The sequence below is a fragment of the Accipiter gentilis genome, chromosome 29 (genome assembly GCF_929443795.1).
Source record: "Accipiter gentilis chromosome 29, bAccGen1.1, whole genome shotgun sequence".
Classification (NCBI taxonomy): domain Eukaryota; kingdom Metazoa; phylum Chordata; class Aves; order Accipitriformes; family Accipitridae; genus Astur; species Astur gentilis.
The window spans coordinates 9,899,156-9,912,437 of NC_064908.1; the positions used below are offsets into that span (position 1 = coordinate 9,899,156).

At 52.0% G+C, this 13,282-nt stretch overlaps 1 protein-coding gene across 3 annotated transcripts in view; it reads right to left on the reverse strand.

Moving 5' to 3' along the window:
- RGS3 (regulator of G protein signaling 3) overlaps window positions 1-10,142 on the reverse strand; it is a 70,790-nt gene extending 60,648 nt beyond the window's left edge. The window contains exons 1-8 of one of the 3 annotated variants that reach the window (XM_049832863.1): window positions 10,078-10,142; window positions 9,220-9,280; window positions 7,158-7,248; window positions 6,410-6,477; window positions 2,166-2,247; window positions 1,340-1,445; window positions 701-1,040; window positions 197-236 (exon numbers count right to left, since the gene is read on the reverse strand). In XM_049832863.1, coding sequence (XP_049688820.1) covers window positions 197-236; window positions 701-1,040; window positions 1,340-1,445; window positions 2,166-2,247; window positions 6,410-6,477; window positions 7,158-7,248; window positions 9,220-9,258 — 766 coding nt within the window. In that variant the 5' untranslated portion in view covers window positions 9,259-9,280; window positions 10,078-10,142. Of the gene's footprint in view, window positions 1-196; window positions 237-700; window positions 1,041-1,339; window positions 1,446-2,165; window positions 2,272-4,624; window positions 4,834-6,409; window positions 6,478-7,157; window positions 7,249-9,219; window positions 9,281-10,077 lie in introns of those variants that run through there. The other 2 variants (XM_049832865.1, XM_049832864.1) reach the window with 2 other exon arrangements.
- Window positions 10,143-13,282: the final 3,140 nt, after the last annotated feature.

A 13,282-nucleotide genomic window follows, 5' to 3' on the forward strand; every position in this document is an offset into this window, starting at 1 on the left:
TTGCTTTTATGTTTCATGCAGAGAGTAGGAAGATTATACTACCCAAAAGCTCCAGGCTTCTGCCACTGTTCTCAAAACATGAGGGACTCCATTGCAGCATTGCAGAGCTAAAGGCAAGGATTCGATAGTGCTAGAAGGACCATGTCTAGCTCTGCTAGGTGTTCTGAGCAGTTTTTTCAGCACATCGGCAACTTACCCACAGTAGAGTTGTTCTCTTGATAGACAGGCCTCAGCAGCTATAAGACACAATCCAGAAAGGACACAGTCACCTGAAGTAGGCTTGAGGTAGACTTTACAACAACCAACTGCAAATTTTAGCATGCAAAACCTATCAAAACCAAAGCACTCAAGAGAGGTGAAAATAATTCTTGCCCTATTACCAGTAGAAAATGAGAGTAATGACTTGCACTGGGGTCTATGCAGTGGAAACAGTTCCCATATCCTTACCCCTTGAGTGAGCCCTGGGAGGAGGCAGCAGGTCATTCACCCCAGCTCTACAATCCTAGTGGTAAATGTTTTAGGAAATTAGTGAAAGCTTTACCAAGGGACACAGGTCTGGCTTGTAAAAATGGCATGTGCTCTCGCAAAAGTTTAGAGAAGATGCTTGATAAGGCTGAAGCACCGGCCAAGAGAGGATCCAGCAAGCACAGCCAACAGCCACGTGCAGTAACTTGAGTGTGGGGCTGGAAAGCAGCCCTACCTGGCTTCCCGGGTTCAAAGGTGCCAAGATGATGTAGTTCTGGTCTGCAGTGGAGGGGACCCGGGAAAGGGGTGGCATGGTGTTTTGGCTCCGCTTGCCAATCTCCGTGTACCTCTCCCAGCTGTTCAGCACCAGCCCATCACTCCCATCATACAGTATGTGGCAGCTCCGGCGCTGCTCGGGCCGTGGGGGCATGGTGCTGTTCTTTTCCCGCTTGTTGGGTGGTGACTGGAGGTCGTAGGCAGACTTGCAGGATGATCTGCGGATCATACCTTCATGTCCTGACTTGACCTGCGGGACAAGTCTCCAGACCAGCAGTATGATCTCGGTGGGACAGTTCCTGAAAGAGATGGCATGGGCCAAATCAGAGATGTAGCAGTAGGGAGTGAGGCACCTCACATCATTCAGCCAGCCACGAGCCCTGCAGTCCTTCATCCCTGTAATGCCTCTGCCCCTGTCCTGCCCTCCCCAGCCCCTGCATACTTTCTTCTTCCACTCCAGAGAGTCCTTTCCCAGTCTCCTGCACCCCTCAAAGGTTTCCCATTCCTGTAGCTACCCAAAGCTCCCGCTCCCCTGCCCTGGTCTCCTTCAAACCGTCTCTCCCAGAGCCCTGCACTCATGCTTTGGGTGAATACTCACCGGATTTCATGTGCCAGCTCCACACATTTCCAGTGCTCCACAGGCTGCTCATTCAGCTGCAGCACCGTGTCAAGCTGCTGCAGACCAGCCTTTTCTGCTGGGCCACCTACAGAGAGAAGAAACAAATGCCTGTCACCTGCTAGACAGAGACCTGAGAGTATAAGGGGGAGGAGAAGCCCTGGGGCTAGTGGACACCCAAATAGCACAGCTTCCAGGCTTGCACCACTCACTCCTCCAAACCCAGTCTGTTTCCCCTAACATCCACACCTGAAAATGAAGTGGGGCTAGCTGAGCCTGGAGCTTCACCTTCCAACATGCACGTGCACACACACACACACAGAGCACCTGGGACAGTCATAAACACTCTCTCAGAGCTACTGCATGAACTTCCTGAGTTTCCTGGTGTGCAGTGGGGAGCACCAGGGTACAACAGAGACACCAAGTCCATCCTGCAGGTCCACACCAAGACGATCTAGTCAGGCAACTGAGGGCTCCCGAGATCCTGCTCCCCTATCTGATACCCCTCCCCAGGATGCTTTCCATAGGTCTCCCAACTAGCCGGACAGCTCTCAGGTTGAAGAGGGAAGGGAACAAAATCTCTGCAAATTACTGCAACACACTGCCAAAATAGTGACATCCAGAGGCTAACCCTGTGGCCTCTGACCTCATTAGAGGCAACAGAGAACTCATTAAGTGAAGTTTCTTGGAGGTAATCAGGGAGGTACAAGGCATGGGAGCTTCTGAATCACAACATGCTCTGGGAAGCAAAAAAGGAGCAGAGTCATTCATTCAAATCAAGAGGGATGAAAAATATCTAATCTCTTACCAGAGTCCACTGCCTGCACACGGACTGGGGAGTCACAGCAGATTGTGAAGCCAAACCCATCACTTCCTCGAGGGATTGTAATCTGAAGAGAGACACCGGAGTCACCCTGTTAAGTGGGAAAACAGCCACTGTGTGTGATCAGTGAGCATCCCCCCTTTCACCCACACACTGCCCCACAGCCTTTAGAAATGCAGACACGTGGCATTTCTAGAAGCAGTCACACAGCCCAAAGGAACTGTCATGGTGAACACTGTCACTTTGTGAACCCCACGGACAACAGGTCTCTCTGCAGCAAAAGGGGACTGGGAAGGGTGCTAAAAAGCAATGCAAAAATCGAGCAACAGAGAGGAATGCCACAAAACGAGTGTTTATTGAGCATACACAAGTCTCCACTCACAACTCTTGCAAGTGTAAGGAAAGGTCTGATAAGCCATTAGAAAGGAAAAGCTGGCAGTCTGTCTCTGACGCTGATTTCTAACACGGCTTCTCTAAGCAATTCATTTAAATATTTAATTTCCAAATGGGTAATACAGAAATAGCAGCACTCCTCTACTCCAGAGGAAGCTGCGAGGATCAGCACAATCCTGTCTGCAAGGCATCTGTGCTGGAGCGGGCTCTGTATGCATCACCCCATTAGCTGGGGTGAGTATGTTTTCTCTCGCTGAGTTTGGAGAGGATGGATGCTGTGTTGATTTAGGCTCATTTCTCCTCCTGATTCAAGAAGCATTGAGCTTATTAATAAAATGATACTTATTTTTTGATGTTGGCTTCCAGCAGCAGCTCAGCATGTCAGTTCCTGTAAATACCTGATTATCCCCCAAGACATTTGTCAAGATCCTTGTTTTACTGACAAGGAAAAGAAAAGAAAAAATCCAACATCTGACCTGTATTATTTTGAGAACAAACAGAAGACAAGAAATTCAGCAGAAGCTGCCAAGGAGGGGAACTGGTTCCTCGCTCCTTTACCATGGGAGGGCAAACGCGGTGAGATTTCATTGCTCTGCACCTCATCCCTGCTTGATTGCTCAGCATAAAATCAGGCTTCTAAAGAGAAACTGTCTTTCCCTGGCAGGACCAAAAGGTAGGTCCAGTCTCACTACACTGAGTATTTTACTCTCTGGAGTTTGTTGGATCCTCAAACAGGGGAGGAGGCTGCTTGTGGCTCTGCACCTTCAAACCAACTCACATTTCAAATATAAAGCACATGGGATTCAAGTCCTGCAGAAGTGTTACCACTGGCACCTCAGGACCCAGCCTAGCATCTCTCCCACCATGGAGACTCCACAATCACTTCCATCCCAAAGCTTCCCCTGTGCCAAGAGGTCTCCCACTCCTTCTCCCTGAGCTGGCTGGCTCTTGTCCACTGCCAAGGGAGACACCTTCCCTGTGCCACTGAATAGCGGCTTCTCACAGCTCATGGTTCACTTTCCTTGGCTCCCACCACCAGGGCTATTACAGGGAGCTGAACATCCATTTTTGCCACTGTGCACAGAACTAAGAAATATGAACATCTGACATAAGCTGGAAGGTGGGTGGCAATATGGTGAGAGACTCCAGCACCACAGAGGCTCACTGCGCCCATAACTTTGTCAAAAAATGCAGAAGAAATTGTCAAAATAGGGAACTGAGGAGGTCTAAGACACAAATCACAGTCAGTTGTCACAAAGCAGAGCAGCATTCCTGCATGAGACAGTCACTATAGCCCTGACAAGAAATGGACATTTTTAGTTAAGCTGGCTCTTTGTGCAATTCCCAATATACACTGTCCCTCACCACAGCTTTAGCATGACACAAAAGATTAGCACAGGAGTGCAGAGAAAAGCTGACAATGAGCTGGGAGCCCCAATCCAGACCATAGGGGGGAAATTATGTTCGAAAGTGCAGGAGACTGGGACCTGCGCAAGCAAAACCAGCACCCGCCATCGTGCACTGAGCGGGTCCAAGAGAACTTCCACCGGCTTTTACAGAGCACAGCAATCTACTTCTCATAAAGCAAGTCACCATTGATTGTAACAAGCTTCAAGCAACACTTTATTCCCAAATATTTTCACATTAAAACAATTTTGAAAAGAGATAGCAGCAGCCTGGCAGAGACTTAGCTGCCTGCTGTGCCTGCCTCTCCTCTAATGAGTGGTAAATTGAGACACCACCTCACAGCTTAGTGCTTTCATCGTCAGCATGCTACCCTCAAGTTACACAGTAAATGCTCCCCCTCCATTCCAATTTACACACTGCAGCAACAGGCAGAGACCAGCTAGAGACACCTATCTAAGGATGCTTTCCTTACATTCACAATATTATCATTTACTAATGATAGCAAATCAACACCCTAGAAACAGCACACACAGAGCCCAGAAATGGTAAGAAAGCCCACAAACACTCATAAACTTAACTGAGATTTGCAGCAACGTGCACATACATGCTGGCACACAGATTTTTTTTCCATGGGAGATACAGACCTGTCTGTATCTCCGCTCAGAGCACACCTTGCAGAGTCCATTGAAGCGGTTCATGGCTGGAAAACCCTAAACTCGCCGTTAGCCCATGAAAATCCAGTCCCCCGAAGCAGCCGTAATCCTGATCTCCTTGTATCACACAAGTGTGGAACAATCCACAGCCAAACTGGCATGACCGCCCATGGGAACCCAGCTCCAGAGAAGAATGGCAGGAAGCCACCTTTCACCTCCCCAGCCCCTGTCTGTGCTGTATGCCGCTTTATGATAAGCCAGAGGGCTTCCTGAAAACCCTAACTGACAAGGAAGAGAGAGAGTTTTATATTAAAATTCCTGTCAACTATTTAGTATTCCCTAGTCCCTGCTCTGTTGATGTGGCTTTTGTTCCCGCGGCATTCTTCAGCCGCACGGAGCACTTTGTTATTGCAATGTTCTCACAAACACTTTGAGGATGTTTAAGCAGCGTTTCACAGGCACCGGCTGTGCAAGCCTTATTTCATGAAAAAGACAGCTTGCACTCGTTACCCTCATAAAGGATAAGAGAGACTTATAAAAAAAAAAAAAGGAAAGAAAAAAAGAAAAAGCAGAGTTTGTTTTTGAAAGCACAGACCCAGAGGATATGCATGTCCCGATGCTTTGTGCTCACAGAGTCATGGAGGGGGAAGCAGAGAGGTCAATTGAATTGCACCCATGGTGTAATTTTGGAATTAAAGACAAAGAGAAACTCTTAACCCAGCCAGCAGCAGAGCACAAAGCAGGACTTGGTGAATCTCCACTGTGCAGACTCGACTGCCAGCATTGCAGCACAACCCCTTGGAGGTGGGGTTGCAACAGAGAAGAAAGCACTTTCCATACCCCTACATAGGGATGGAATGAGAGGAAATGGCTCAAGGGAACCCAAATCCCAGGCTCCCTTGCATGGCAGCTGGGGTGACAGGGCCAGGAGAGGCTGGGGAAGCAGCACGAGGAGTCCCAGCGGTCCCAGGGGACCCAGCAGCATAGTGGGGCTGCTCCCAGCGCATTGTCCCAGCCTGCCGCACCGCCAGGCTGGAGCTGGAAGGAGGATCGGTCTTCCTTCCCAGCCACCATCTTTCAAGTCAGTGGCGACTGCCGGAGAGGAAGGGAGGAGAGGGGCGCTGGCTTTGTTTGTCTTGCTCAATCCTATGCTTTAAAACAAATAACTGAAAATGCAGCTGAGGGAAGCAGCAAAGCGGAATTCGGCACAGATAAATCACAGGGCCGGCTAAGCCCAATTTCCGATGCAAGCCATGTGTTTGTGTTCCCATTTCCCATCCTTGCCTTTCCAATAAATCACCGAGGCTCAACCATGGGCCTTTCACTTCCCAGACGAAACGGTCCTGAAAGGAGGAAGGGAGCAGATGCACCCATCCACGGAGACACAGAGCCAGCCAAGGACTGATGCTGTGTGGCAGGCAGCTGGCCAGCCCTGTCCCCATCGCTCCCAGTCCCCACCCAGCCAATGGCTGGTGGTTTGTCTCTGTGGCAATATACTGGAAAAACAGGAGGTCCCTGTATGGCAATGGGGAGCGAGTGTGGGGTTACTATCCACATCACCCACCTCCACCAATTGGTGCTCAGTCAGGATAACTAATCACATATAAAACCCATGGTGTCGACAGGGAGACTGTCACAGCTCCCACCTCAGCATCACCCTCACTGATAGTTTGTCCCTTGGCTTGTTTGAAACCCTTCCATGCAGGCTCTGCTGCCAGCCAGCTCCCGACCCCACATCTTTGCACCCCTGGTGGGTCATAGCCCTGTCATACCTACCTTCAGCTGCTTCATGGTCGCAGCATCCTGGCTTTCCTGCACTGCACTCTGACTTCCCAGCAACAACTCTAAAAAATAAAAAAAGGGAAAGGCCGTATCAGCCCAACAGCACATGTCTCCTGACAATCCCTTTCTTTCCACATGGCATCTACAGACTATATATAAGATCTTTACGTGTCATTGGCACATCTCCTCCAGGCTGGGGCAGCCCTGCATGGCAGCAGCTGTGGGGTGGTTGCACATCTGGGACAGCCACTGCTGTCTCCCCCTACTCTGTGCCAGCCTGTCCTCCTCCACACAACCTGGCAGCACAGCAAGACCAAGGCAGGAGAAAAAGCTCCCCACCATCCTGCACAGACCCCAGAAGCCAGAGTCCGGCCATGGAATTCAGCCCCAAGTCTGAGAGGCAGGAATCAGCATGATGAAAGGCCGAGCAAGAGGGAGAGATGTGGCTGCAATGTTGGGGTACCCACAGAGCCCCAGACAGCCACAGGTAAGAAGGAGCAAGAGTTGAAGGGGAGAGCTTGGTGCCTGTGCAGAGCCTGCTGAACCAGCCAGGATCTACCCCACACTGGTCTTTAGGGATCCTGGTGGTCACTGAGCATCACAGGGCTGAGAAGTGCTCACAGGGACATAGGGTGCCATGGGGCTGGGGGCTGCTCCATGCCAGCACAGGGACAGACACAAGGCTGACTCCTCTTCCAAACCTTGCCAACACTCCCTTGGACATCCCAGTGGGGAGACGTACCTCTGCTCTGCTTCAGCCACTGTGTGGCCACCTTCAGGTGCTTGGTCCTGCCCAGGTCCTCCCCGAGGAGGTAGTACCAGCCACTGATCTCCTGGGTGGGAGGAAAGAAGCTATCAATGCAGGGGCAGATACTCACCCCCATTTAACTCAGTCTGGTTGCCCATAGCCCTAGAGGGGTCCCATTGCAGGAGCTGCCCCACGCCAGTAGACAGAGGCCACCCAGACTAGCTTGCACACAGGGGCGCAGCCTAGAGTCCTTTTCTTAGGATACAGAAAGTTAAAATTCCATCCCACCTGCAAGGAGGGACCAAGCATCACTGAAGTAACAAGCTTCTAGTTTTTTAGAGGGAGACAAGGTGCAGAAAAACAGCCAGTCTCCAGTAAAACTGTCAATATCATGTTTGCAGCAGCTGGCAGTCTTGCAGGGAGAACACAGCTCCAGCCTTATCACCAGAGGAGGATGCCCAAACCAGCCCTCAGGAGTGCTGAGTGCTCCACAGTTGGGCTCCCTTTGCCCCTGTCCCATACCCATGTGGCCAGGGCAGCCAAGAGGACAGAGCTGACTTTGGCAATCCCTTGCCTCTCTTCCAGGCAGCTGCTGCTGGCTCCCATTGCTCCCTGGGCAGCTGGCAGAAGCCAGAGGGACCAACCATCCTGGACCAAGCCCAGGAGTCAGATGGGTTTGCAGGAACCATGCACAGGCCAGAGAAAGGGGCCCATTTTAAAATGAATGTTTTAAATCCATAATGAGGCAACTGGGGGGGGGGGGGGTATACAGCAGCATCATGCGGCACCCAGGAGACAAGGGCCAGCTCATCTCAGGCCCTGCTGAGGTCCCAGGAGGACCACACGTCCCCAGCATCCTCCTCCCATCCCTGCAAGAGTAGGATGCTGTGTGTGGGTGCTATACACATGAATGCTCCATCCTCTGTGCATGCAATGACACTTTGTGAAATTCACTACCAAAATCTGAGAAGGAAGGGACATCTCTGGGGAGGTCAGAGCAGAGGTCCCTCCAGGGGAGAGCTGCAGTTTAGAGCTGCTCTGCCTAATTATCTTCACTGCTATAAAAAAGCTGCATCTCACTTGTCCAAATTTCAGAGGAGACCATGCTCAAGCTACCTCTTACCCTCTTTCTCAGGCCATTGCCACAAATAGCTCCTTTTTAACCTCTTGTTGGGAAGTAAATTTCCACACCTCAGGTGATGTATTAACACTTTCATGAAACGCTTCCAGCTTGCTGAGATACTCTGATGTACCGAGGGCATGACTAGGGCTGTCCAAGGGTGAAATCCCTAACCGCTGGCAGCTAGGATGAAACATTTCCGTGTTTTAGTGGGTCAGCAGGAGTCATTTGCAGCAGTAGCCTTGCAGGCTTCTTTAGGAAGGCAAACCCAGCTGAAGTGAAAGCTGTATTACCAAGCAGCAGCCAGGCTGGGGCAGCAGTACTGTGACTAAATCCGCAGCAGTGGGTTCATGGATTCTGGCACAGAGACAGCCTGGCAGCACCGCTGCCCCCAGGAACAGCCGGAGACCTCTGCATTTGCCCTCTGCCCACCACCACCTCAGCTGGTGAAGCCCTGGCTGCCCAGCGCAGGGAATCAGGCAGACTCCTCCTCGAAGGAGCGGGTCCCCACCATCGCACCCACTCAGCCACCATGTCAGATGTGACACATGCCAGGCTAAGTGAGGCTGGCCCCATCTCCTGTCCCCCAGGCAGCCTTGCTTCGAGCAGGGCAGGCAGCACTCACTGGGGCCACCTCTCTGCACCCCCAATTGCTGCTACTCTCTGTGTCCCTGCAGAAGAGAGTGACAGTCCCCTGTCCTAGGATCCCTCCTCCAACAGCCTCCACATCCCTGCCTCCAGCAATCACACCAACATCAGTTTCACAGTGGCCATCCATACTGGGAATGGGACCAGGGAACTCCCTGGGCACCTTCAGAGCATCTTTGTCGCACAGTGGGAGAAGCCTGCTCCTGCCCCAAGGGCACACTACATCCACCCACCGACCTGAGAGAGTCAGGCCCCAGTCCCACGCGTTGCGCTCCAGTATGGAGGTACCTTGTCCAGGGTCAGGAGGGACTTCACACCAAAGCTCATGCAGCCAATCAGTTTGCTCTGTCTGCAGGAGAGCCAGAGACTGTCAGGATACGCTTATTGAAAATTCTGCAGGGACAAGTTCCCACATGCACCCCTTTGCAGGGACCCCACAAACAACCCTGCCCATGCCAGGAGCCAGGCAGTGCCCAAGACCATGCCTCCCTCTCCATGCTTTGAGCAAGCATGGTGTAACCACACAGCTCAGCTGCAGCAGGGGCAAAGAGAAGCTGTGCTGAAGCATCCTGGTCACCTCCAGCCTACCTGATGCTGACAGGAGCTTGGCCAAGGAGTCAAATGCCACTTGCCTGAGCTGGCAGCACAGCCTGTGAGGTGCCAGACCCCTTGCTGCTGGGCTTTTCTCCTCACTGCATTGCCCCCAGAGGTAGGGAAGGTCCCCAGCCCAGAGCCAGGCTCCACCCCCACTTGGCTTTAGCCAGCAGTGCAGGCGTGAGTAGCTGCAGGAGTTTTAAACGCTGGTCCAGCTGATTGCTACCACGCAGCAGCAATGCCAACAAGAGAGCAGCAAGGGCAGGATTTCTTCTCTGCCAGCCTGCACGCAGCATGGTGCTCATCAGCACGGGCTGCCTATGAGAATGACCCTGGCCAGGGCACCCAGCCAGCAGGTTCCAGCCTCGCTGCTCAGCTCCCCCCACTTCACCAACCCGCAGCCTTCATGCAGGGCAGTCTTGATGTCAGGGCCAGCCCTTGGGTCCCAGGGCACTGGAGAAGCTCACATGAGGTGGCCAGAGCAGATGACAGGTTCTCTGTCACGCCAGCCGCATTTGAAAGAAATTGTATGGCAGGCGGGCAGCCCCTTACCTGGAATTTCTCTCTCGGTTCCAGACTGTGACCAGGAGACGTTTCTGCTCATGCTCCTCTTGCACCAGGCTGTAACAAGAAGAGGGACAGCCTGTGAGCACCAACCTTCCCCAGGAGTGCTCGGCAAGGGCTGCCCTCGCAGCCGAGGACCCCTCACCCTCCTCAGAGCCAGGTCGTCTTCTCCATTCTCTGCACAGAGCACTGCAGCATCACCCCAAACAGTAACCTCCTCAAACGAGCCACTGTTGCACTAATTCATTTGTCCCTGACAGACAATTGCAAAAGGATGTGACCTCTCCTGGGCAGGCACTAGGGACACCACTCAAGTTGTTTAAGGGGAAAAATAATCTTCCAGAAAGACACACATCCAACAACAAAGGGTAAATGCAAGGAACAAGCCACATTTCATGCTCTGAAACAACCATCCTGTGCCAGATTAAATGCTGCATGGGGACAGAGGTCTGACACAGACTGGTTAGCTAGCAATGGCAAGCTCTACCGAAACACAAGCCATACAGAACCTTTCCCATGCAGAGACATGCTGTAGCTATAGGAAATCCGTTTACCTTCCTCATTCATACCGATGCCCATACTACTGCAGGCATAAGGTCTAGGAAATGGAGTGTGTTTGCCCAATTCCTGCCCAGCAAGAAAGTCCAACCGTGCGGGAGTGCCACTGCTATGCTGTGTGCTGACAGCTTTGTGAGCCTCCGCAGAGCTCTGCCCAAAAGTTCAAGGCATTTCAGCTATAAAAAACAGCAGAATAATGTCTGTCACTCCTCATCTCAGCAGCAGACCTGCTCATGCATGACATGTGTTTATTATAGATCATAATGCAAAAGCAAACATGGGGTCTTGGCTTGGAGGGGGTACCCTGGGACAGCAGCCACATGGGTCCCCCACTGCTCAGTGTGAAGACGGTGCTGATGGATGGGTCAGAACTACCTCTGCCCTGTCATACTCACAAAAGAAAGCGCTCATGGAAGACAGGATTTTTGCTGTCTGGCACAGTCTTCGTCTTTTGCCTGCATTTCCAGTCAGCATCTGGCACGATCGACATCTTTACAGAGGAAAACAAGCAGAGTGTTAGCACCCTCAAAGCAAGCACTGGCACACAGCTGCCAGCTCTGCTGTTGCAGTGGCAGGTGACCAGCACAGCCACTTTTATGGATGGCTAAGCCTCAAAGATCCAGCTGAGCCTGTGCTAATGGGTGGTTTAGATCACTTTACCCTATGCATGTCAAATTGTGTTACAGAATTCCTTGGGGCAGGGGAGGGAAGGAAAAAGCAGAAGAATCGAGGACAGATGTACACAAATATTGCTGGCTGGTCTCTGACTTGCAGCCCCCTTGCAGGGGAGATGCTTCCTGCACTGTGCACACCACAGTGGGAGCAGCCTGCCAAGGTGCCTTCCAGGAGAGCCTGGAGCCACACTGTGCTGGCCAAACACGTATCCCCACCAGTCCTTGGGCACCCAGTGGGATGTTCTTGCAATGAATGGTTGACACAGCCCTTAGCAGGGTCCTGTCCTCTGCTTTTCTGGGTCCAAGCAGACACCATGCCAACAAAACCCATGAGCCCTCCAGTGCCGGGCAAGAGACCAGCCACCTCCCTGCATGCTGTGGATGCTCGGCCAGAGCAGGACAGAGGAGGAAAGGGAAGGGACAGGCATCCCAGAGCATGCTTGGAAAGCCAACCACCAAATCCCAAGAAACCATGAAGCTCCCCCAAGCAAAGCCCCGGGAGAACCCACCTTCACATAGGAGTCGCATGTCCGGTACTCCTTTCCCATCAGACCTTTTGCTTCCATGACTGGAAAAGAAATGAAATGGTCATGCCCCAAAGCAGCAGGGAAGGTATTTTCCTATGCTGCAGTGCTCTACTCCACGCGGTACTCCCTCCTTGTGGGCCTGAACCCACCTCCTACCTCAGTAGGATCCTATGCACACCTCCCCAGCAGCCAGGTCTCACCGGGCACCCAAAAAGAGGGTTTTATTGTATTTTTTCTTTAATATACCCATGCTATAAATACAAGTGTCTGTGGGTGAGGTTGGCAGCGGATGCAGTTCAGCATCCGGATAGCAAATTGCATTTCATTTGCCTGACTTCACACAGCTCTGGGCTCCCTGACCCGAAGCCAAATGTATCATCAAGTTAAATATCAATGGCCGCATCCTGATGGCAGCCCTGCCAGCAGGGACTCAGCATTGCACTGCTGCCGACAGTTGGGAATCCTGTGCTCCCCAGTCGTGTGGCTGGAGGCAATAGTTATGCAGCAGAATCTGGATAGCCCAGGACAGGCTGTCGGAACAAGGCTAAGCTCCCTCCTAACAAGCCCAGCAAGGCAGCAATGACTTTGCCTTTGTCAGAGACAGATACATGCTCCTAATAAACATGGTCAGCCCAACAGAAACCCCAGTGCACAAGGGGAAATGGGTTCTGCAAGACCCTCTGGTGTTTCACAAAGCAGTTTGCAAGGTTACTCCAGGACAGGCTGCACCAAGAGCTTCCTCCTCCAGCCATACCTGTGTTGGGTTTAAAGACTTTGGGGTGGAGATTGAAAAAGTAAGAGGGATCACCCCAATTCACCCAGCCTTCTCCGGTCCACATTGAGTACCCTGAGCATCCAGCATGTGCAGAGGGATGACCTTGAGCTTCCTTTGCCACTTTTCTGGACCATTTCCCTCTTCCCAGACCTTCTTTTGGCTGCATCAGAATGAGACAGTGACTTGCACCCAGCTCACACTGGGGCTGTTCCAGATGGAGGGATTTGGAGTAAAGCCTGTGCCAGATCCTCAGAACCACACAGAGCTTTAAGGGAGAGGGGAAAAAAAAAACAACCCACACCACCACCACATTTTCCTGCTGTTGTTTCTTTACAAAGCTTGCCTGCACAGCCAGAAAAGGGCAGCAAGCTCTTGTGGCTGCCGAGTGGAAAAGAACAGGGGTGGGACATGGCTCAACTGGTCCCCACAGCCTCACCAGGTTCAGGCCATCCTCTGCCCCCATTTCATTACAATCAGGCAGGGGTGGGGCTGGGCTGTAAGGTGGGATGTTGCTCAAGAGGAAGTCTTTTCTATCCCTCTTGCCCTACTACACAGGTCTGTGGGATGGGGGTGCTTTCTCCCCCAAAGGTTAGCCACCCCCAAGAGCTCTGGCAGTCCAGGGCCTTGTTTTCCTTTCACCCTACAGAGCCCAAATCCTG